Raw genomic sequence first — 24941 nt, 5'->3', positions numbered from 1 at the left:
CCCAGCTACTTGGGAGGCTCACTTGAATCTGGAGCTGAAGGTTGCAGTGAGCAAAGATCGCACCACTGCGCTCCAGCTTGGGCGACAGAGCAAGACTCTGTCTCAAAAAGAATGGAGCTGTCATGTATAAAAGGGTAGATCCTGAGTAATTAACCGATTTAAAATAGAAATGTGCCTTAAAAATACATTGTAATTTTGATTATAAAGCCGAATGATATTACCAAAAATTATTTTCCAAAGAACAATGATATTCTGAATCCAAAATTCTAATGTTAATAAAAACTAAGGATGGGTGATAAAAAATCAAAGTGTGTCAAACTTCTTATCTTATAAAAATACAAGATACTGTTTCATTCCTGACTCTGATAAGAGAGGAAATGTAGGTTAAATTATATTGTAAAACATAAGGCAACAGAAAACTTGGTAGTTTGAAAGGCAGAATGAAATATAGGGTATAGGCTGGGTGCAGTGGCTCACGCATGGAATCCCAGCACTTTGGGAGGCCAAGGCAGGCAGATCATGAGGTTAGGAGATTGAGACCATCCTGGCCGACATGGTAAAACTCCGTCTCTACTAAAAATACAAAAATTAGCTGGGCGTGGTGGTGGGCGCCTGTAATCCCAGCTACTCAGGAGGCTGAGGCAGGAGAATCACTTGAACCAGGGAGTCGGAGATTGCAGTGAGCACAGATCGTGATGCAGCACTCCAGTATGGAGACAGAGCAAGACTCGGTCTCAAAAAAAAAGAAAAGAAAAGAATGAAATATAGGGTATATACTGTACTAAGCTCTGATGAAAATGAAAGCCCTAGCTGCCACCTTGGCTGCAATCTTTGAGACCCCAAGCCAGAAGTATCTAGAAATGACTCGTAAATTTCAGACTCATAGTAACCGTGTGAGAAAATAATGTTTATTGCTTGTTATGAGCTCAATTGTGTCCCCTCAGAATTCATATGCTGAAGTCCTTATCCTCAGTCCTCAGCATGTGACTGTATTTGGAGGGACGGCCTTTAAAGAGGTGATTAATTTAAAATGAGGTCGTTAGGGTGGGCCCTAACCCAATTTGACTCGTCTCCTTGTAAGAGGAGGTTTGGACACAGAGACAATCAGGGATCATGTGTACAGAGGAGAGGCTGTGTGAGGACACAGCAAGCAGGTGGCCATCTGCAAACCAACAGGAGAGGCCTTGGGAGAAACCAACCCTGCTGACAATTTGACTTTGGACTTCCAGCCTCCAGATCTGTGAGAAAAGAAATCTCTGTTGCTTAAGCCACTGTGGCATTTTGTTATGGCAGCTTTAGCAAACTAATATACCTTTGTTTTAAGCTGCTAAATTTTGAAGTCATTTGTTAGCCATATATAACAAATACAGACTCTTCATTTTGGAGGTTGTTATGACTAATTTGTATGGAGAAACAAACACCAAAAAATAACAAAATAATCAACCAGAGAAAGTAACAGAGTTCCCAGCAATCCTGTAATGCTGCCTTCAGTTTATTCCCTGGTCTGTCTTTTTCTAATTCTGTAAGACTGTTCCAGAAGTTCCCCTAACATGATTCTGAGTCTCCCAGCCACAATTCCTGAGGGGAAAATAGTACCCAGTCCACCCCCTGAACCCACTTCCCACCTCAGGATACAATCAGAGATGAGAACATGTGCTTATATATTTGGTATTTTGGAGAAGACAAACGTAAATGAGCTGCATGCCCAACTCTAGGAACAAGTTGTGTGTAAATTGTAACCCATCCTTATGATAGAATATCATTCAACGATTACAAAGCCTGTTTTCAAAAAGGTCCTTAATGATCCAGAGGCATTTTAATAATGTATTTTTTAAATAAAAAGATGTGTTTTTATTTGTATAAAAATATTGTATTTTAAAGTAGGATTGGAAACTGCTGGTAGAGGTTACCTTTGGATCATAGGATGTGGAAGGTGATCCTTTTTCTCTTTTTAAAACTTTCTGTTCTTTTGACACTGAATATGTATTACTTTCATAATCAGAAGGTGCATTTTACTTGAAGAAAAAAGCATCTTGCCCATCCTCAAGACTCCCCAAATCTCCCTGTTAAAATGAATGTTTCCCCTATAATGCCATTATTTTACTTTACCTCATATTATCACATCTTCATATTTGGCATTTGCATACTATTTTTCTTCTAAGCAGTTATGAATGTGTGCCTAACAATAGCAGTGTTATCCAGGTTTAGCTTTCCAGATAGTAACATCACTCATCTCACATTAGCATGATAATACCTATCCACAGGCAGGGCAGGCCCATTCCTGTAGCCCTCCATTTCTTTGGGGGGCAGGTGCTGTGGGTTTTCATCCTGTTCCCAGTGCCAGGCACATGACGGCTGTTTAATGTGTATTCACTGGATCGAAGAGAATTCCTCTTCCCATTATAAACTTGTTTTCTGATTAATCCTGAGAACACCTGGATGAGGACATCAGTGCTTTGGGTGGTGGGATTTCAGGGGTACTGAGAAGGCCTTTTCCTCTCTCCTGAGCTGATGCCATTATCCCATCCATCGCATGAGTTTCCTGAGCAAGCGTTCCTGGCCTAAGTGAGAGTGGAAAGCGGCGTTACAGCCACTTTCTATCACATTACAACACATCCCAGGAGCTGCGCTGGGGGCCATGAGGGAAGTGGAAACCAAGGCCATCCAGAGGACAAGGACCTGGGACTAGGAAGGAGGTGGCAGTCCCTGAGTCCTGTGTGTCCTTTCTCCCATCTTGCTCATGGCTCTACAGGCTTCAGCACACTGCTAGGCCATGAAGCACTCTCTAAGAGCAGCATCTAAGACACTGAGAATCGGGCTTTGTCGGTGAGGAGAACCCTACTAGTGGGCTGGGAGTGGAGGTTGCAGGTGCTTGCTGTCTCTGTGAGCTCAGCCTTCATGGTGTTCTCCCTGTGTGCAAGCCTATCTCCAAATTTCCACATTTCAAAAGGACACCAGTCATACTGGAGTAGGGGCCCAGCCTATTCCAAGAGGACCTCACCTTAACTAATTACATCTGCAATGACCCTATTTCCAAATAAGGTCATATTCTGAGGTACTGGGGGGTTAGGACTTCGGACATCTGAATTTTGGGGGACACAATTCAACCTGTAACAAGGGGGTGGGCAGTTCACAGGAGAAACGAATCATCCTCTCTCCCCTGACTCATGCTCCTCAGGATTTGTGTCCAAACATTGTAAGTCCTTTTAAGACATCATTCATTTAAGGATTTTAGAGTTTTGGAAACCAAGGGGAGGATCTTCCTTATGTTCTGCTTTCTGCCCAACTCCATCTCTTCTTTGATGCAACAAGTTAGTTGTGTGAATCCAGGCAAGAGCAAAAATAAAAATAAAAAAATCAGTAAACCAGTCAATATTTCAAAGAGGTGATCTTTCCAATAAATACACATTTTTTTTTTTCCTGGAGTACTGAAGAGTAAGTCTAGGGCCCCAGTGATCCAGATGAATAGATGAGCTAGTCAGTAAGAAGACAGAACCCTCATAGACAGAGGCAGCAGTTGGCAAGTCATAATTTCTAAATTAACTGTCAAATAAGATGATGAGAAGCATCTCACCAGACACACACGATAACATCCATATCATAATTTGACATTTTACCAAAGGTGATCCACAATATAGACTTAGCACAGAACTAAGAAGTTTCTGTAGACTTCAGAATCACATTTAAATTAATTTGATCCTTTATATTACCAATAGCAATAGCTTATTTGATTGGTGGAAGGATTAGAGGGCCCCGTGATCCAGATGAATAGATGGCTATCAAAGAAGACAGAACCCCATAGACAGAGGCAGCATTAAGTCATAATTTCTAAATTAACTGTCATAAATATGAAACATCTCACCAGACCAACGATAACATCCATATCATAATTTGCATTTTACCAAAGTGTCCACATATAGACAGCACAGAACTAAAAGTTCTGTAGACTTCAGAATCACATTTAAATTAATTTGATCCTTTATATTAATAATAATTAAAAACTAGATTCTACCCAGTGTCATCCCAGTCTCCACACCAACATGTATGTCCTGCTGTCAGAATGCCACCTCTTCTGCGCTCAGTGGTCATGATTCGAAGATTAAAATGGGTGTGTCAAATCAGAACATAAACCAAGCCAGGAATTCATGGGCCCAGATTGGGGTAAAGGGCTTGTCCTATACAGCAGTTAAGCAGCCCACGTGCTCTGCTCATTCCCAAGCAGAATCAGACTGGAGCTGCAGGCAGCGAGGAGGAGGGCGTGTTCTGTGTTGTCCACCGTTTTGCAAGGTTTCTTGGGTATTCCAAGGAGGGCAATTGTTGTCTCCCAATAAGCCAGTTAATTCCCTGAGAACAGGACCTCTTCCCCACTAGCCTCCGTCACAGCAGGGTGCATGCAGCCGAGGTGTGAGCACAGAGCAGGTCCCTACTGAAGGCAGGAAGGAAACCAGCACGAACTGAGCACCTACTATGTGCCAGGTACAGAGCCAGGACAGCGGCTTTCCTGTAATCCTCACAACAGCACTGTGAGACAGGGTCATCATCCCCACTTTACAGGTGTTATCCTCACAACAGCACTGTGAGACAGGGTCATCATCGCCACTTTACAGGTGTGGAAACAGAGGCTCAACGAAGAGCATTTGCCCACAGTGGCACAGCTAGTCATAGGGGAGCATCAGTTTGAAAATCTAGGCCTTCTCACTCCAGGGCCCTTTCTAGCTACATAAGCTGAGGGTTTGGCAGTAAATGAGGATCCCAGCTCCGAGATCGTTGGTTTGGAGCCCAAACGTTAGATCCCCTTGAGCACATGAGGCCAGCCTTGAGAGTGCAGAGCCCTGAGTCTGGGAACCCTGGCTCTACAGCATGACTTGCTGATCTTGTGCAAGTCTTTTAACCTCTCCACACCAGGGCTGCACTGGTCCAGCAGGATTCCCTATCAGGGAGAGGGGACTTGGTAAAACCATCTGGAGAGCGTGTTTGCGAACCACAGTGGGCCAGCCTCTGCTCAGAGAGCCTGATGTTGCTCACTTGCAAGGAAGAGGCACAGGGCATTGCAATCTGCTAGCACACCTCTCACACCTGGTGAGAATCAGTTCTGCTCTCCAAGGTTCTGACCTCTGAGAGTGACGTTAAGTCCAGAGAGCCACACCACTACTCCTTGAGAGACCTTCAGCAAAATGCCCGTGCGCTCAAAGAAATTGGGGTCAGGATGCTTTTAAAGCAAAAAAGGCTTAAAAGTAATTCAGGAGAGGAAGATGACTTGAAAAGGAAAAAAAAAACCCCAAAAAACAGATGGTGGTTAGGAGGAGATTTGGGGGTAGGTATTGAAAAGGAAGAATGGACTGTGGTATGCAAACCCAGCTGACAGGACAGGGTCAGGCCAGGCAGAGCCTGGAGAAATCAGGTTTCGGGGATCTGCAATGCCTCATATGTGTCATGAGGCTGCACTTGCTACCTCAGACATGGGTAGGAGGTTTCCTAAAAAAATATCTTGGGTCTCTAAGTTCAGGTAGATCTTAGAAAGTAAATATGGGAAGAAAGAAAAATGCAACTCAAATGGCTCAGATGTAATCTGCTTGCCATGTTTCTTCTCTTCCTCTAAGACTCATCTGAGTGCCCGCTGTGCTCTAAAGCCTTCTCTGATCCACACACACAGTTTAAGTGCGTGGCCCTCCTGGGTGCACAGAGAGCAAGCCCATCTCTCTACAGATCCCCAGTGCACTGAGCACACTGAATCCTATCTGCCTGTTCACATGTCTGCCTCTCTCACTGAACTGTAGCAACTCGAGGACAGACACTGTACCCTTCTCTACCTTCCGTCTCCACATGGAGAGGGAAAGTGGGCTAACCAAGGCCCTTTGCTCACAAGCACCCAGTCTAAGGGCCAGCCTAACCAGCCAGAGTGATAGGAACATGTTCCAGGGGCATGGACCTCAGAAGCAACTTTTTTCTGGATGCGTGGAGCATGTTTCCAATCCCCTGTACCACCTACTTGCCCCCCAGAGCCACCCTCCATTGGGCACAATTGTAATTTGGGAGAATTTCTTTAAAACAGGAAATCAATATTTAGATGCAGACTTCAAGCAATATAGAGCTTTGGTTTGTGAGAATGGCATCATTCTGCTGGGAAAAACAAAGCCCAGCTTTGGCAGCCCTGATGGGGGAGGCAGATCTTGCATCTACCACGGTGGAAGGTGGGGAGGTTGCTGTCTGGAAAGAATGCTAGACATGTGTGCATGTGTGTGGCGGGAAGCTCTGGGCTCATAAACTGCCTGGCTACAGAGAAGGCTGGACCTGATTTCTTGACCACAGGCTCCTGAAGCCCCAGTGCTCTTGCTGACAGAGGCCCCTAGAGGAAAAGGAACAGGCTGGAATTGCTCAGGAAAATGTTCTTCCCAGGCTGGGGTGGCCAAGAGACCATCCATTTAATGCCTGATGGAGAAGAGTGAAGAGCCTGTGCTTAGCAGTGAATGGTCCGGAAGCCAGGCAGTGTGGCTTTTCCAAGCAGGTAGATGTCCTCATCTGTGCCCTGGTTGAGATGCTTCACCAAATTCTTCTCATAGAGCAGTGGGTGGTAGGCACCCATCGTGCAGGCACTATCGAAGAACTTCTGGTAGTAGTAGCACACGTCGGTCTTGCGCTTGGATGGGAGGAACTCATAAATATCCACCTGGTCACACAGGGTCATCATGATGATGATACCTGGAGAGGGGAGCAGAGGTGAGTCATGCCCGACAACCCAACCCAGCACCCCAGAGCTCTGCCCAGTGGGTCCAGCAGCTCCTGACCCCAAATTTGGAGAGCTTTCCCTCTGGAGTTTCTATTTATGACTGTGATTCCCAATCCAAGTTTCAGCAAGCTAAGCCCAGCAGTGAATTCCTTAGGATGCAGGGCTATATGAGCGTGATACACCTTTGAATCCCCAGCACCTAGGCCAGGGCCTGGTGAATAACAGATGCTCCCTAAATGCTAGTAGATTAAATGACTCCATCAATCAGCCAATGAATGTATCCATGGAGTAATTTATTTGAAGAAACAGGACAAGATTACTGAGCTGATTGAGGAGACAGTGCCATCATGTGTAGCTAGCACTTTCTAGCACTGTGACATCCTGCAGAACCTCTTGGATGGTGCAATTTGGGAGCAGATTTTTCCTTACAGCACTTACATGAAACAGTGTCAGGGAGGGAAGACTTTTCTTCCCTTAGCTGGGCAAAGGGACAGCTGGAACAGGAGCACTCCACAGTCTGTATGATGAGGTGTGGAGAAAATCCAAGGAGAGGGCCCCTGGCCAGCATTGTTCCAATAAACTCTGCACAGCACTGCCACTGATCCTATCTTTATTTAAATATTTGCTGTTTCATTATCAGAATTTTTACATTGTGTTTTCTGAAGATACTGTATTACAATATTATTTATCTTGATGAGTGAGTTTTTAAGGGGTACCCCCTTAAATTGTACACCTGAGAAAAGTGCCTTGCTCCCCTCATCTGAGATACAGCCTTGCTCCTCATTTTCCCGCCTCCCTCCCCTGTTCGTGGCTTCCCTTCCCTCCATCTTCCTCTGCCAAATTCTCCCCTCTCCAAAGCCTACCAAACGCTACTTCCTCCATGAGGCTATATGTGACTGTCCAGCTAGAAGGTGTCCTCTCTCCTATGACCCCAGGTTGTCTCTCCCTTCTGGCACAAATTGAATATTGCCTCAGACATCTGATTGACCTCCCCAACAGATACCCTCAGGAAAAAGAATTCTATCTTATTCACCTCTGTATTTTAGATAGAACTTGGCATGGTGTACAAGCAGAGCAAAATTCTAGCAATTGTTTAGTGGACAAACGAATGAACGAATGAATGAATGAGACCTCAGACAAAAAGCTCATCTCTTCTAGAAACAAACACGCAAGGTCTTTTCCCCGACATGAACTCACCAAGCATCCCAGAGGATGGGGGGTTTGGCTGAATCTCTTCTGGGGAGATTTCTTGAAGAATGTCCCACAGCTCCCAAGGCATCTGGGGCTTGAGGATGTAAAAGGGCTGATCGGGGTGCAGCTTACGATAACTCTTGTAGTTATTAAAGAAATTATAATCCGGATTCTGGTACCACTGAAAAAGAAAGAAGTGGTCCTTTCAAGGGAGAAATGGGCCAGTGAGCTGCTCCCCCCAGGAGTCATCCTCATCAGTGGCCATGGGGAGGGGAAAGGACCAACAAGGTTGCTCCTGAGGCACAGCCCTTTTCTTGCAGTGGACTACAGGCTTCTCTTCCGGTCACAGGTTTCACTGGATAGCAGGGTGGGGCCTGGCCTGTAGCCTGTGCTTTTGGGGAGAGTTGAGCTTGGCGACCCAGGATCAGCCTCAGGCTTCAGGATCAGAGTCCGGGAACACAATCAGAGCTGAAAAGAACCCCAGCTACCATCTGGCCCCATCTCTCATTTTTAAAGGGGAGAAAACTAGAGCATAAGTTGCCACATCTATGGGTTCAGAGTCCTTGTCCCGACCTAGGCAAATTTGAGTTCTAAGTGAGATCAGTGCAAAACTGTTGAAAGTCAGATAGTGAGGGTGCCAGGGGTCGCCAGAGCCTGTCAGGCATTGGTAGAGCCAACTTAAGTGTCCCAAGATGAGTGCTCTCTGCCCTTCTCAGGAGTCATGGTCCTGAGGCCACAGCAGCCTGTATACAGAGAGAGGTCAACTGACATGCATGAACAGTGAGAGAACTACTCCAGAGAGGTTAGAATCCAGCAGGCCTCCACTCAGGTCTCCTTCCCTGGAAAGAGCTGCTGTTGCAGATCTGCGCCTTCTGCTTAGTAAATCAAGCCCTGGGACGGGGACTTTCATTCTCCACACTCCAATTCCCCATCTGTAAAATGGGAACAACTACACTTCCATCGATCTCCTTAAATTGTTATGAGAGTGAAATGGGAAGAATTCTGGATACTGGAAGTGTGAAATAAGCATGCTAATATTATTTACAGGAGTAATGGCAACTACTCTCGAGTTCTGCTGATGCTCATTAGGAGTAACTGCATTAATGAACAACCTACCCCAGATGTTGGGAGCTCCAGCCACTATCCCAGTAAATACTATAACTGGGAGACAATACCTGGCAGTGCCTGGCAGGGCAAGGAGAGTAGCTGGCATAGGACAGGAATACTTCTGAATCTGCTAGTCCAGACGAAATTGGGTATCCTAAAACTCAAATACCCAGCCTTTAGGGATAGCCAATGTCAGCCATGACTTTAAAAACCTAGGAAATCAGGAAAATCTGTAGACAGACAGGAAGCTCAACCCCTATTTCCCATGGACACCCACTTACCTTTGGGATATCTGAATGGTATACAGATGGGTCCCATACGATTAGAATTCCTTCATTGTACAAACTGTCTTTGAGGAAGCGCTTCTCTGTGGTAACCAACTGCAGGAGGAAAGAGATAAGCTGTCACTTGAACATTCATATGCAACTGTTTGACATGAAGTAATAGCTGACACAGCACAAGGTACAGCCTGAGACCCCAGAGTTGCCTGTGAGGCTTCTAAGTTCTGGTGTGGCACTTAACTTCAGTGAAAGAAAGGTAAAGATGCCAGCCTGCATGGCGTTGACCTGAAAGGACATTTATCACAAGCCACTAGCCATAGAATAGAAAGGGTTCCATCCACTCAGGCTTTGAGATTACGGGGGCAAGGGTACAGTGAAAACAGCATGGCATCCCAGCCTCCTGGAGTCACACCTTGTGTGGGAGCCACAAGAGTAGAGTCTGAAGTCAGGGACTCATATAATCAAAATTATCTCTGGAATCCTTTCAGTCACCTAGAAAGTCCAGCACACTACATACACATCGTGGTGGAGACTGACACAGGATCTCTCACAAAGTCCAACACAGCCAATAGTTTCTGCAGCACTGGAACAGATGGCTGTGCTTGTGGCTGAGCACCAGATGAAATATTCAGTTTGTGTAGAGAGGCCAGAGTGCGTGCAAAAATGCGCACCTCCCAACAGGAGACTCTCACCAGGCCGGTGAGAAGCTCATGTGTGCCTCTGCTGGCTGAGGGAACCAGCGATGGCTGGCTATGGCCCTTCCCCACTACACTGGCTCCTGGGCTGGCCTGCATATGGGTAGTCACACCTGCCTGGCTTAAACATGAGTGTGACAACCTAGCTTGAATAATTCTGCAAAATGTACTAAGAGTGTTTTTTTTTTGTTTTTTGTTTTTTAAAAAAAGCATATTTATACTCTTTGACTCAATAATTCCATGTTTGGGAATCTATCCTAAGAAAGAATCCAAATTCTGGGGGGAAATTATACATGTAAATGTTAATTACTTATCAAAATAAAGAAAAGTATGGCAAAAGATACTGGTCTCGGATACAAAAAGATCCAGAAACAACTCTTGGCTGTGCCACTAACTTTCCTATGATCTTGAGCAAACAGAGTAATAGTACTAGGCCCTTATTTTCTTATCTGTGAAATGGGAATAACACGTTTGCTCTGCTCTCTCAAACGGGAGCTGTGTTGTGGATCAAATGGAGACCATGAGTGAATGAGAAAGAAAATTAGCCCCAAAGGCTTAAGAATAAAGGGAGCCGTGTCCCTCTTAAGAAAGCCAGAACTAATATATGAAATCAGCTGTCAACATTCACCTTGAAAAGCAGGTGGGAGATGATGTTGCCCATGTAAAAATTGAGAGGAATAAATGGCAGAAATCAAATCAAGAATTAACTGAAATGAAAGCAAGAATCACGACAATAATCCCTCTCCATCTTGGTCTACATCACCAAGGCTGAGACCTAATTAATGTCACTGCAGTATCTGGAAAAAACTATGGCAAGGGAGATGGCCCGTGTGCAACCCAAAGAATAGCAGTCTGTCGCCAGCCTCTACAATCACTGAGCTATCCCCATCCCCATACCGTCCTACAGACGTAAGGAAGTTCCCGGAAGCCTGAAGAATATACTCTCATTTCCTCAATATATCTTTGAGACAAGAAATACTGGTGGTGGGTCCACCTTGGCGGGAGGTTGTGCAGCTATACTGGATGCTAAGGAGCCAAAGGAAAGACACAGTCCCTGCCCTCCAGGAGGTCACAGGGTAGCAGGAAAGGTGAACAAGGATAGTTGTCTAAGGTGCACTCCAGCCTGGGTGACAAGAGTCAGACTCTGTCTCAAAAAAAAAAAAAAAAAGAAAAGAAGAAAAGAAAAGAGATTGCCTTAAAACTGGATGGGGAATTGGAAGCATGGGTTCCAGTCCTGCTCTGTGTCGAACTCACTCCATGGTATTAGACGGACCATTTCACATCTCCTGGCCTCAGGTGCCTTATTTAGACATAACCCCTTTGTAAGGCCCTGCTGAGGGGACCAGCTATTCCTGGAAGACTAAAGCTGTTCTCAAATGCCTGTAATTACCTGCAGGGGGAGTGTGACCTTGGTTTGGAGATCCTCTTAGGGGGCAGGGGGGGAATTCATGCTGAGAATAAGTCATTGGCAGAACAGGCAGAGCCCTGGGGAACATCTGCCAGGAAAAGGCTACACCAGGGCATGGAGTGCTGCTGCTAAAGACACTGTTTAAAGTCACCCTCTCAGTTAGAAAGTAACAAACGCTCACTGGGGACAGTTAGAAAACCCAAGAATAGAAACAAACACACACACACATCTTCAGATATTACCACTGTGCATATTTTGAACTTTTTTCTTCTCAGATCTGTTTTCCTTCTGTTATGGACTGAATTGTGTGCCCCCAGAATTCATATGTTGAAGCCCTAATCCCCAATGTTACTAGTACCCTGTTTGGAAATAGGACTGTGAGGGAGGTAATTAGGATTAAATGTGTCATGGGGTGGGGCCCTAATCCCATGGGGCCAGTGTCCTTACAACAAGTAGAGACCCGCAGAGCTCTCTCTTTCCACCACGCACGAGGAAAAGCCATGTGAAGGCACAGCCTGAAGGCCCCCTTTCTCTGATTCCGAGAAATAGCGTTTGAGAGTGCTGGCCCAAATCAAGAGGTCCCAGAACTCATAATTGCCATCATGTTTAAATTTTAGTTCCAATTATTATATTAATGGACTGTATGGCAGGGGTTCCATCAGAATCGCTCAGCTCACCGTCACTGGTTTTAGACCTGTTGTTGATGGAAATCCCAGCCGCCTCCCACCCACCCCGCCAACCCATCCAGATACCTGTCTTTCAGTATCTTGGGGAGAAAAGCTGGAGCTTCCAGAAAGGTTTGGTGATTTAAAAAAGTGCTGGTGGCAAACACCTAGATCCAAATCCCACCTCCCACCTCTGTCACTGACTTTCTGGGCTCCTCTGAGCAACTCACTCAAACTCAGAGTCTGAGTTCTGAGGAAACTGGTGGTTGGGTCATACCTCACAGGGTTTGCTACGAAGATCAAATGAGATAAGGCATGTAAGACCCTTAGATGGTATATATAATATATTTAACAAATGGCATCAACTATTATTTCAAGATAAGCCCCACTGAGTAATCTGGAAATGTCCTGGTTGCAGCCCAGTCAGCATGGACTGTCGCTAGGCATATAGGAAGTAGGTCTCTCTCCAGCTGCACAAAAGCTTCCAAGGAAGCCATTGGGTCTTCTTGTCACATTGTCTTCTCTGTCGGGCTCACTGGGTACAGGAGGTACTGAGTTGAGTCTCACAGAAACCTTCTTACACTTACAGTCAAAACTGCATTTATTTAAAGACCCACCCATTTACATATATCATTTTTCCTGTTGACTCTCATAGCCACACCTGGCACAGAAGCATCACATGCCTGACTAGGTCTGCTGGCCTGAAACCTAACAGTATGACACCATTCTCTATAAAAAGCCACCTTCTCAATAAGGAAAGTGCCTTTTTTCTTTTGCATGCCCTCATCACGGCCAAAGGGATGGGAGCTGAACAAATGTGGGTCCAGATGGCTTTAGAAGAGAGCTGCTGAAGCCGGGTGTAGGTGGCTCATGTCTGTAATCCCAGCACTTTGGGAGGCTGAGGCAGGTGGATCACCTGAGGTCACGAGTTCGAGACCAGCCTGGCCAATATGGCGAAACTCTGTCTCTACTAAAAATACAAAAATCAGCTGTGCATGGGGGTGTGTGCCTCTAATCCCAGTTACTTGGGAGACCGAGGCAGGAGAATCACTTGAACCCAGGAGGCAGAGCAGAGAGCTGAGATTGTGCCACTGCACTCGAGCCTGAGCGCAAGAGCAAAACTGTCAAAAAAAGAGAAGAGAGCTGCTGTCAGGAGGACCTCTCCGTCTGGGAAGAGAACAAGCCATCAGAGGCAGAATTTTACCAAAGCAACAGCTATTCTCTCAGTGACTTCTGGGTGCCAGATGTTCTCCTTGTGCAGTGGGGGTGGGGACCCCATTTGCTAATCCACAGAAACGGACACGAAATAGTTAGGATAACTGACCAGGACAAAAGACAGAGAAGACAGACCACCGGCTTTTTAGGATATGAAAGTAAGAAAGGGCAATGATAGAAAGTGTCCATCACAGTTCAGTACCACAACAAGTGCCGTCATGGAGCGGCCAGGATGTGAGTACGAAAGGAACAGCCAGATACTTAGTGTTGCTTACAGGAGGTGAGAAAAGAGAGCTGATTTGCCTAAGAAGAAGCAGGAAAGGCTCCCTTGAGGGTGGATAGTGTATCCCAGGAAGTGGGCTACCTTCCTCTCAGCCCTGGCACAATGGTGCACAGAGAGCTATAAGTATAAGGGGAAAAACAAATCTGCTTCGGTAGAAAGCCATGCATTTTCTGAGCACACTCTTCCTCCCTATCAGATTCTGATTCCACGGGAGCTATTTCGCAACCCTTTGTGAACCGCAGGCAACTAATCCAGGAGAGCTTCAACTGACTCCTCCCCTCCCCCTGCCTTAGCTCACAGAAAAACTAGTTTCACTCCTTTACTCCAAATTTGTGTTGCTTTGACTTTTTCTCTGAACCAGTTGTAATATCTACCTGGTTCCATCATACGAGTAAAATAGAATCTTCATGATGAATTCATTTTTATATCTGTATGAGAGTCATCATCTTACCCTTTTTTCCCTAAAAATTATCCTTCAACAGAAGTCTTGCCTCCCTTCTGCTAGATGTCTCTCAAGTGGTCTCAAATTGACTCACCTTCCCTGTTGGGATTTGGGAAGGTGGAGTCATTCGCAAACAGGCAGAGGCAGACCTTGAAGTTTCAGTCGTGCCCATCGCTACTATTTACAAAGCACTTGCTGCAGACCAGCCTCCGGGTGACATGCTCCACACATAGTAACTCCTTTGATCCTAAAAAAAAAAAACCCTGGATAGTAACTATTCATATTTCTATCTTACGAGTAAGGGAACTGAGGCTCAGAAAGGTAAAGTAAAGCAACTTGCTCAAGTCACTCACATAGGAAGTGCTGGGGGAGGGATCTGATCACAATCTGTCTGACTCCAGTACTCTTAATTCCCAGGCAACCTTACTTTGGCCTTAAATACAGTTTCAGAATCTTTGCAGGACTGGGGTTTCGTTCTTCACAGTGAGGAAGACTGAAACATCACGAAGAGGTGTTCAGAGAGTAGGCGGCCTCCACCGTCCAAGAGAACGCTCAGGGAGGGCTCTTCCACTCTCCCCTCTCTTCTTTGCTGCTGCCTGCTCACCTCCAGATCCTGCCATCCATGCATCAAACAGAGATTGGTTTCTCTCTAAATTCATTCTCTTCAAGCTCGAAGTAGCCCAGCATAACCTGGAAATCCCACTCCATCAGGTTTACTAACTGTCCCACTCACCCCAATGACAATTATCAATCTCTTTGCTCAAACCTTCTCTACTAAAACCTCTTCCCCCCTCAGCCTCCTTCTGACTTGGCCTTGCATCCCACTTTGCAGAGAAAATAGACGCCCTCTCATCCTTGTAATACCGACTGCCTCCAGCTACACCACTCCCACCTTCTTCCCTCCGACTCCCTCCTGCCGGGGGTCATCCTCCACTACGCTTTGGCTCCACCACCACCATGTTCTGGGTAACTAATCATTTTCTCCTCTTTTTAGTATATTCACTTTCTCCCTCTATCAACTGGCTTCTCCCTGTTGATTTAAAAACAGCTTATAAAATATACATAACATAAAATTGACCATTTTAGCAATTTTAAATATTCAGCTTAGTACATTCATATTGTTGTGTAACTATCACCACCATCTCCAGAACTTTTTCAGCTTCCCAAAATGAATCATAGTATTCATTAAACAACAATTCCGCATTCCTTTCTCCTCCTAGCCCTTGGCAAACATCATTCTACTTTCTGTCTCTACTCCAGGTGTTTCATATAAAGTGGAATCATACAGTGTTTGTCCTTCTGTGACTGTCTCCCTTACTGACATTTTTTCCAATTTAAAACATTGTATTAAAATACATATAACATAACATTGACTATCTGAACCATTTTTAAGTGTACAGTTCAGTGATATTAAGTACATTTATATTGTTGTGCAACTATCACCAAAACCATCTCGAAAACTTTTTCAATCTTGCAAAACTGAAACTCTATACTCATTAAACAGTAACTCCCCATTCCCCCTCCCACCTCACATTCCCTGGCAACCACCATTCATGTAGTATTTTGTGTGTGTGTGTGTGTGAGAGAGACTGGCTTATTTCACTTGGCATAATGTCTTCAAGGTTCATCCATGTTGTAGCCAATATCAGTATTTCCTTCCTTTTTAAGAATAATATTTTATTATGTGTATAAACCAGCTTTTGCGTATGCATTCGGCATCAATAGACACTTGGGCTGCTTCTGCATTTCAGCTATTGTGAATAACAGTAGTATGAATATGGGGGTACGAATATCGCTTCAAGACCCTTCTTTCAATTTCTGTAAGTATATGCCAATAAATAGAATTATTAGAGTACATGGTAATTCCACGTTGAAGTTTTTGAGGCACTGCCATACTGTTTTCCACAGTGGCTAATCATTTTCCATTCCCATCAACAGTGCTCACAGATTCCAATTTCTGATCACAGAAGCCATCCTCATGGGTGTGAGGTGGTACTGTGTCATATTCTTGGGTTGCATTTCCCTAACAAAAAAGAGTTGAGTCTCTTTTCATGTGCTTACTAACCATTTGCATATCTTGGAGAAATGTCCATTCAAGTCGTTTGCCCATTTTTAAATTGGGTACTTTGATTTTTTTTTTATCGTTGTTTGATGAGTGTTCTATATATTCTGTACATTAATCCCTCATCAGATAGACGACTTGCAAATATTTTCTCCTATTATGTGTGCTGTCTTTTTACTCTGTTGAGAGGACATTTTGACTTATAATTTTTTTTAATTTTCATAAAGTCCAACTTGTATATTTTTTCCTTTGTTACGTATGTATGCCTTTGGTGTCATAATGACGAAATCATTGCCAAATCTGATGTCATAAAGTTTTTGCCCTATGTTGTCATCTAAGAGTTTTATAGTTTTTGGTCTACATTTAGGTTTTAGGTCACAGATCTGTTTTGAGTTAATTTTTATTTTTAGTGTCAGGTAAGGGTCCAACTTTATTCTTTTGCATGTGGATAGCCAGTTTTCCCAGTAGCGTTTCTTAAAGAGACTGTCTTTTCCTCATTGAACGATCCTGACACACTCGTCAAAAATCATTTACGTGTATATACAAGAGTTTATTTCTGGACTTTCTATTCTGTTCCAATGGTTTATATGTTTGTCTTTGTACCTCACTGCTTCGATTATTGTAACATATGTATTTTTTGAAATCAAGAAGTGAGAGAACTCCAGCTTTATTCTTATTTTTCAGGATTGTTTGGTTAATTGGGGTCCCTTGAGGTTTCATATAAATTTTAGAATGGCTTTTTCTGTTTCTGCAAAAAAAGAAATATCTTTTGGATTTTCATAGTGGTTGCCTTAAATCTGCAGATCATATTCGGTATCATTGACATCTTAACAATACTTTTTTCAATCTGTGAACATGGGATGTCTTCCAGGTTTTTGTGTCTTCTTTAATTTCTTTCAGAAATATTTTGTAGTTTTCATTGTACAAGTCTTTCACCTCCTTGGTTAAATATTTTATGCTTTTCTATGCCATTCTATTGTAAATGGAATTGTTTTTAAATTTCCTTTTTAGATCATTCATTGTTATTGCATATAATAGAAAAAATGAATATTTTTGTGTGTTAATTTTGGATCCTGCTACTCTATTGAATTGGTTTATTTATTCAGTATTTTATTGTACTGTACTCATCCTTCTTCCTGTGATGAAGAAGGGACAAAGTAAGACGTGTAAGATTTCATCCCACTACTCAGAACAATGTGTCATTTAAAACTTCTGAATTGCTTATTTCTTGAATTTTTCATTTAATATTTTCAGACTGCAGCTGACCACAAATAAATGAAACTGCAGAGAGCGAAACCATGGATAAGGGGCTGACTTCTAATTTCAGTGACTTGTAGCTGCCAAGTTACACAAGAAAGAAACCGAGCTGCACCTTTGGCCCCTCTCCCTTTACTTCTCACATCAAACACGACATTAAAACCGGTTGACTGCAAATCCCAAGTAGCCCTTAAATACATTCTTTTCTCACATTCACCTTCACCCCTACTCTTGTGCAAGCTATCAGCATATCTAAGCCAGACCACTGCAAGACCTTCCTAACTATGTATCTTCACCTACTGCAGCCCCTCTGATCAGATGGAAGCAAGTGATGGTTACAAAATGCAAATCCAATCACGCCATAAAGAAGATGCCTCACCCTGCCGGGTGTGGTAACTCACACCTGTAATCCCAGCACTCTGGGAGGCTGACGCGGATGGATCACCTGAGGTCAGGAGTTTGAGACCAGCCTGGCCAACATGGTGAAACCTTGTCTCTACTAAAAATAAAAAAATTAGTCGGGCATGGTTGTGGGCACCTGTAATCCCAGCTACTGAGGAGGCTGAGGCAGGAGAATCGCTTGAACCCAGGAGGTGGAGGTTGCAGTGAGCCGAGATCGCGCCACTGCACTCCAGCCTGGGCGACAGGCCAGCCCCCCCACCCTCAACTGAAAAAAGAAGATGCCTCAGTGCAGCACCATGGCTTGACTCCTTCTTGCTTTTAGCTTTGTCTCTCACCACATAGCCCCACATATACTCACCTCTTCCTGAGTCCTTCTAGTCCCCCATTTCCTGCCACACAAAACTGTACCCATGCTGTTGCCTCTTCCTGAAAAGCTGTTATCCCACCCTTTTCAACATCCACACATTCCTTCTACACAGTCAAGTACCATCCACCTGGGGATTCTGATCACTTTGAATAGCTCGTATCTCCCCTTTCAGGGCTCTCCTAGTACCTTGACCACTCTCTTCTCTAGTTCTCTTTTGCAACTTTCTTTATCTGTAAAACTATTTGATTGCATCATAAGAACAGAGGCTGAGTCTGTTTTGCTCACAATTGTATCCTCCACTACCAGTGTCTGCAAATATCAATAGTAAGTGCAGTTAACGTTTATTGATACATGTGCCAGGTATTGTGCTAAGTGCTTTGCACAGATTTTTCTTATTTGTACCTCACAACAACCCTGCAAGGGAATTGTTCTCCCTTTTTTAGAGAGAAGTAACTTGATGATCCTTCAGCTAGTAAGAGACAGAGCTGGATTTCAACCCCAGGCAGGCTAACTATAGAGTTTATGTACTCACTGCCACACTCTACTCAATACTGAACATATTTGTTGAATGAATGAATTAATTAAGAGTAAATCAACATCTCTCCTGGATATTTAGGTAGCATCTTATATAGAAGTAGAGATGAGGTTTTAGTGCTCCCTAAAGTGCTCTCCAGCTCCAGGGTTTCTGACTAAGCATGAGAAGGGAAAGGGGCAAAGCTGGTCCTAACCCTCTGTCTGAATTTCCAGACTTGCCAGAGCACAAGCAGCCATGAAGGTCCAGCCTCATCTCTCTCTACAGGGCAATGCCAGCCAATTCTTCCACACCTCCACCTCCAACTTAGCCAGGGGTATCTGAATGTCTCCCTCATTTCCTATGATCATGCCACTGCACTCCAGCCTGATCACTAATAGGGGAGTGACCATTATGCTACTCTTGGAGTGGTGTAACGTCTCCCTCATTTCCTGTTCTCCTCTGTCTTGCCAATTCCACTTTCTGGAGTGCCTGTCTATTGCTATTTCCCCAAGTCTTTCCCATCTTTCAAAGTCTAGTTCAGCTGTCATTTGCCCCAGAGTGTTTATTGCTAGCCAATCCATTCCTTTCAATCCTATCTCTTCTAGTACTAATAAAAGTAGGCCAGGCACGATGGCTCATGCCTGTAATACTAGTACTTCGGGAGGCCAAGGTGGGTGGTTACCTGAGGTCAGGAGTTCAAGACCAGTTGGACCAACATGGTGAAACCCCATCTCGACTAAAGATTAAAAAATTAGCCGGGTATGGTGGCGCATGCCTGTAATCCCAGCTACTCAGGAGGCTGAGGCAAGAGGATTACTTGAACCGAGGAAACGGAGGTTACAGTAAACCAAGATCACACCACTGCACTCCAGCTTGGGTGACAGAGCGAAACTCCATCTCAAAAAAAATTAATAATAATAACAATAATAGTAATAAAAGTAATACCAAAAGCCAAAATATATATTTGAACAACAAACAGGCATTGGAAGCACCTAGAAGTGACTGGAAGATGTGACGGTGATAGAAAGTGATTCTCTTAAAAAAAAAAAAAAGGTATTAGAGGAAGAACAAAAAAACAAGATGGTGACCACTTACAAAGAAGTTAAGTTCCTCAATTTCTATCCCATTATAAAAATATTCTTATGATGGCCAAACAGAAACAGCTCCAGTCTGCAGCTCCCAGCGTGATCGACAAAGAAGACAGGTGATTTCTGCTTTTCCAACTGAGGTACCTGGTTCATATCACTGGGACTGGTTGGACAGTGGGTGCAACCCGTGGAGGGTGAGCCAAAGCAGGGTGGGGCATCGCCTCACCCAGGAAGTGCAAGGGGTCAGGGGATTTCCTTTTTCTAGCCAAGGGAAGCCGTGACAGATGGAACCTGAAAAAAATGGGACACTCCGGCCCAAATACTGCGCTTTTCCAACTGTCTTAAAAAATGGCACACAGGAGATTATATCCTGTGTCTGGCTTGGCAAGTCCCATGGCCATGGAGCCTTGCTCACTGCTGGCGCAGCAGTCTAAGATGGACCTGTGAGGCAGTAGCCTAGCAGGGGGAGGGGCATCCGCCATTGCTGAGGCTTGAAGAGGTAAACAAAGCAGCCAGAGAAGCTCAAACTGGGCGGAACTCAAGGCAGCTCAGCCAGGCCTATTGCCTCTGCAGACTCCACCTCTGGGGGCAGGGTGTAGCTGAATAAAAAGCAGCAGAAACTTCTGCAGACTTAAAAATCCCTGGCTGAAATCCCAGCACTTTGGGAGGCCGAGACAGGTGGATCACGAGGTCAGGAGATTGAGACCATCCTGGCTAACCCGGTGAAACCCCGTCTCTACTAAAAAATACAGAAAACTAGCCGGGCGAGGTGGCGGGTGCCTGTAGTCCCAGCTACTCAGGAGGCTGAGGCAGGAGAATGGCGTGAACCTGGGGAGGCAGAGCTTGCAGTGAGCTGAGATCCAGCCACTGCACTGCAGCCTGGGCAACAAAGCAAGACTCCATCTCAAAAAAAAAAAAAAATCCCTGGCTGACCACTCTGAGGAGAGCAGTGGTTCTCCCAGCACAGTGTTTGAGCTCGGAGAATGAACAGACTGCCTTTTCAAGTGGTTCCCTGACCCCCGTGTAGCCTAACTGGGAGGCACCTCCCAGTAGGGGCCAACTGACAACTCATACAGGCGGGTGCCCCTCTGGGATGAAGCTTCCAGAGGAAGAATCAGGCAGCAATATTTGCTGTTCTACAGCCTCTGCTGGTGATACCCAGGCAAAGAGGTCTGGAGTGGACCTCCAGCAAACTCTAACAGACCTGCAGCTAAGGGACCTGACTGTTAGAAGGAAAACTAACAAACAGAAAGGAATAGCATCAACATCAACAGAAAGGACATCCACACCAAAACCCCATCTGTAGGTTACCAACATCAAAGACTAAAGGTAGATAAAACCACAAAGATGGGGAGAAACCAGAGCAGAAAAGCTGAAAATTCTAAAAACCAGAGTGCCTCTTCTCCTCCAAAGGTTCGCAGCTCCTCGCCAGCAACAGAACAAAGCTGGACGGAGAATGACTTTGACAAGCTGACAGAAGTAGGCTTCAGAAGGTCGGTAATAACAAACTTCTCCAAGTTAAACGAGGATGTTCAAACCCATTGCAAGGAAGCTAAATACCTTGAAAAAAGATTAGACAACTGGCTAACTAGAATAAACAGTGTAGAGAAGACCTTAAACGACCTGATGGAGCTGAAAACCATGGCATAAGAACTACGCAATGCATGCACAAGCTTCCATAGCCAATGCGATCAAGTGGAAGAAAGGGTATCAGTGATTGAAGATCAGATCAATGAAATAAAATGGAAAGAGAAGTTTAGAGAAAAAAAGAGTAAAAAGAAACAAACAAAGCCTCCAAGAAATATGGGACTATGTGAAAAGACCAAATCTACATTTCACTGGTGTACCTGAAAGTGATGGGCAGAATGGAACCAAGTTGGAAAACACTCTTCAGGATATTATCCAGGAGAACTTCCCTAACCTAGCAAGGCAGGCTGACATTCAAATTCAGGAAATACAGAGAATACCACAAAGATACTCCTCAAGAAGAGCAACCCCAAGACACATAATTGTCAGATTCACCAAGGTTGAAATGAAGGAAAAAAATATTACGGGCAGCCAGAGAGAAAGGTAGGGTTACCCACAAAGGGAAGCCCATCAGATTAACAGTGGATCTCTTGGCAGAAACTACAAGCCAGAAGAGAGTGGGGGCCAAGATTCAACATTCTTAAAGAATTTTCAACCCAGAATTTCATATCCAGTCAAACTAACCTTCATGTGTGAAGGAAAAATAAAATAAAATCCTTTACAGGCAAGCAAATGCTGAGAGATTTTGCCACCACCAGGCCCGCCTTACAAGACCTCCTGAAGGAAGCACCAAACATGGAAAGGAACAACTGGTACCAGCCACTGCAAAAACATGCCACATTGTAAAAACCATCGATGCTAGGAATAATCTGCATTGACTAATGGGCAAAATAACCAGTTAACATCATAATGACAGTATTAAATGCAAACATAACAATATTAACCTTAAATGTAAATGGGCTAAATATCCCAATTAAAAGACACAGACTGGCAAATTGGATAAAGAGTCAAGACTTATCAGTGTGCTGTATTCAGGAGACCCATCTCATGTGCAGAGACACACATAGGCTCAAAATAAAGGTATGGAGGAAGATCTACCAAGCAAATGGAAAACAAAAAAAAGCAGGGTTGCAATCCTAATCTCTGATAAAACAGACTTTAAACCATCAAAGATCAAAAGAGACAAAGAAGGCCATTACATAATGGTAAAGGGATCAATTCAACAAGAAGAGCTAACTATCCTAAATATATATGCACCCAATACAGGAGCACCCAGATTCATAAAGCAAGTCCTTAGAAACCTACAAAGAGACTTCGACTCCCACACAATAATGGGAGACTTCAACACCCCACTGTCAATATTACACAGATCAACGAGACAGAAGGTTAACAAGGATATCCAGGAATTGAACTCAGCTCTGCACCAAGTAGACCTAATAGACATCTACAGAACTCTTCACCCCAAATCAACAGAATATACATTCTTCTCAGCACCACATCACACTTATTCTAAAATTGACTACATAGTTGGAAGTAAAGTACTCCTCAGCAAATGTAAAAGAACAGAAATCATAACAAATTGTCTCTCAGACCACAATGCAATCAAATTAGAACTCAGGATTAAGAAACTCACTCGAAACTGCACAACTACATGGAAACTGAACAACCTGCTCCTGAATGACTACCAGGTAAATAAAACAAAGGCAGAAATAAAGATATTCTTTGCAAGCAATGAGAACAAAGACACAATGTACCAGAATCTCTGGGCCACATTTAAAGCCATGTGTAGAGGGAAATTTATAGCACTAAATGCCCACAAGAGAAAGCAGAAAGATCTAAAATCAACACCCTAACATCACAATTAAGAAAACTAGAGAAGCAAGAGCAAACAAATTCAAAAGCTAGCAGAAGACAAGAAATAACTAAGATTAGAGCAGAACTGAAGGAGACAGGGACACAAAAAACTCTTCAAAAATTCAATGAATCTAGGAGCTGGGTTTTTTTGTTTAAAGATCAACAAAATTGATAAACCACTAGCAAAACTAATAAAGAAGAAAAGAGAGAAGAATCAAATAGATGCAATAAAAAATGATAAATGGGGATATCACCACCAATCCCACAGAAATACAAACTACCATCAGAGAATACTATAAACACATCTACGAAAGTAAACTAGAAAATCTAGAAGAAATGGATAAATTCCTGGACACATACACCCTCCCAAGACTAAACCAGGAAGAAGCTGAATCTCTGAGTAGACCAATAACAGGCTCTGAAATTGAGGCAATAATTAATAGCCTACCAACCAAAAAAAGTCCAGGACCAGACAGATTCACAGCCGAATTCTAGCAGAGGTACAAAAAGGAGCTGGTACCAATCCTTCTGAAACTATTCCAATCAATACAAAAAGAGAGAATCCTCCCTAATTCATTTTATGAGGCCAGTATCATCCTGACACCAAAGCCTGGCAGAGACACAACAAAAGAAGAGAATTTTAGACCAATATCCCTGATGAACATCAATGCGAAAATCCTCAATAAAATACTGGCAAACTGAATCCAACGGTGCATCAAATGGTATTGCTTAGGTTTTCTACCACAATTAAGTCAGCTTCATCCCTGGGATGCAAGGCTGGTTCAATATACGCAAAGCAATAGACATAATCCATCACCTAAACAGAACAATGACAAAAACTACATGATTATCTCAATAGATGCAGAAAAGGCCTTCAACAAAATACAACAGCCCTTCATGCTAAAAACTCTCAATGAACTAGGTATTGATGGAATGTATCTCAAAATAATAAGAGCCATTTATGACAAACCCAAAGCCAACATCATACTGAATGGGCAAAAATTGAAGCATTCCCTTTGAAAATTGGCACAAGACAAGGATGCCCTCTCTTACCACTCCTATTCAACATAGTGTTGGAAGTTCTGGCCAGGGCAATCAGGCAAGAGAAAGAAATAAAGGGTATTCAATTAGGAAAAGAGGAAGTCAAACTGTCCCTGTTTGCAGATGACATGATTATATATTTAGAAAACCCCATCATCTCAGCCCAAAATCTCCTTAAGCTGATAAGCAACTCCAGCAAAGTCTCAGGATACAAAATCAATTGCAAACATCACAAGCATTCCTATACACCAATAACAGACAAACAGAGAGCCAAATCATGAGTGAACTCCCATTCACAAGTGCTACAAAGAGAATAAAATACTTAGGAATCCAACTTACAAGGGATATGAAGGTCCTCTTCAATGAGAACTACAAACCACTGCTCAACAAAATAAAAGAGGACACAAACAAATGGAAGAACATTCCATGCTCATGGTTAAGAAGAATCAATATTGTGAAAATGGCCATACTGCCCAAGGTAATTTATAGATTCAATGCCATCCCCATCAAGCTACCAGTGACATTCTTCACAGAATTGGAAAAAAACTACTTTAAAGTCCATATGGAACCAAAAAAGAGCCTACATTGCCAAGACAATCCTAAGCCAAAAGAACAAAGCTGGAGGCATCATGCTACTTGACTTCAAACTATACTACAAGGCTACAGTAACCAAAACAGCATGGTACTGGTACCAAAACTGATATATATATCAATGGAACAGAACAGAGGCCTCAGAAGTAACACCACACATCTACAACCATCTGATCTTTAACAAGCCTGACAAAAACAAGAAATGGGGAAAGGATTCCCTATTT

The 24941-nt window shown here is 43.7% G+C and overlaps 1 protein-coding gene across 11 annotated transcripts in view; it reads right to left on the bottom strand.

Moving 5' to 3' along the window:
• Window positions 1-3747: 3747 nt before the first annotated feature.
• ST6GAL1 (ST6 beta-galactoside alpha-2,6-sialyltransferase 1) overlaps window positions 3748-24941 on the bottom strand; it is a 144801-nt gene continuing 123607 nt past the window's right edge. For 9 of the 11 annotated variants that reach the window (XM_003895250.4, XM_021934969.2, XM_009201908.3 and 6 more), the window contains 3 exons: window positions 9307-9405; window positions 7925-8099; window positions 3748-6699 (listed from right to left, as the gene is read on the bottom strand). In XM_003895250.4, the coding sequence (XP_003895299.1) occupies window positions 6458-6699; window positions 7925-8099; window positions 9307-9405 (516 nt within the window). In that variant the 3' untranslated portion in view covers window positions 3748-6457. Of the gene's footprint in view, window positions 6700-7924; window positions 8100-9306; window positions 9406-14108; window positions 14262-14367; window positions 15400-24941 lie in introns of those variants that run through there. The other 2 variants (XM_021934973.2, XM_021934972.2) reach the window with 2 other exon arrangements.

The sequence above is a fragment of the Papio anubis genome, chromosome 2 (genome assembly GCF_008728515.1).
Source record: "Papio anubis isolate 15944 chromosome 2, Panubis1.0, whole genome shotgun sequence".
Lineage (NCBI taxonomy): Eukaryota > Metazoa > Chordata > Mammalia > Primates > Cercopithecidae > Papio > Papio anubis.
This window is presented reverse-complemented; position numbering and strand designations above follow the sequence as displayed.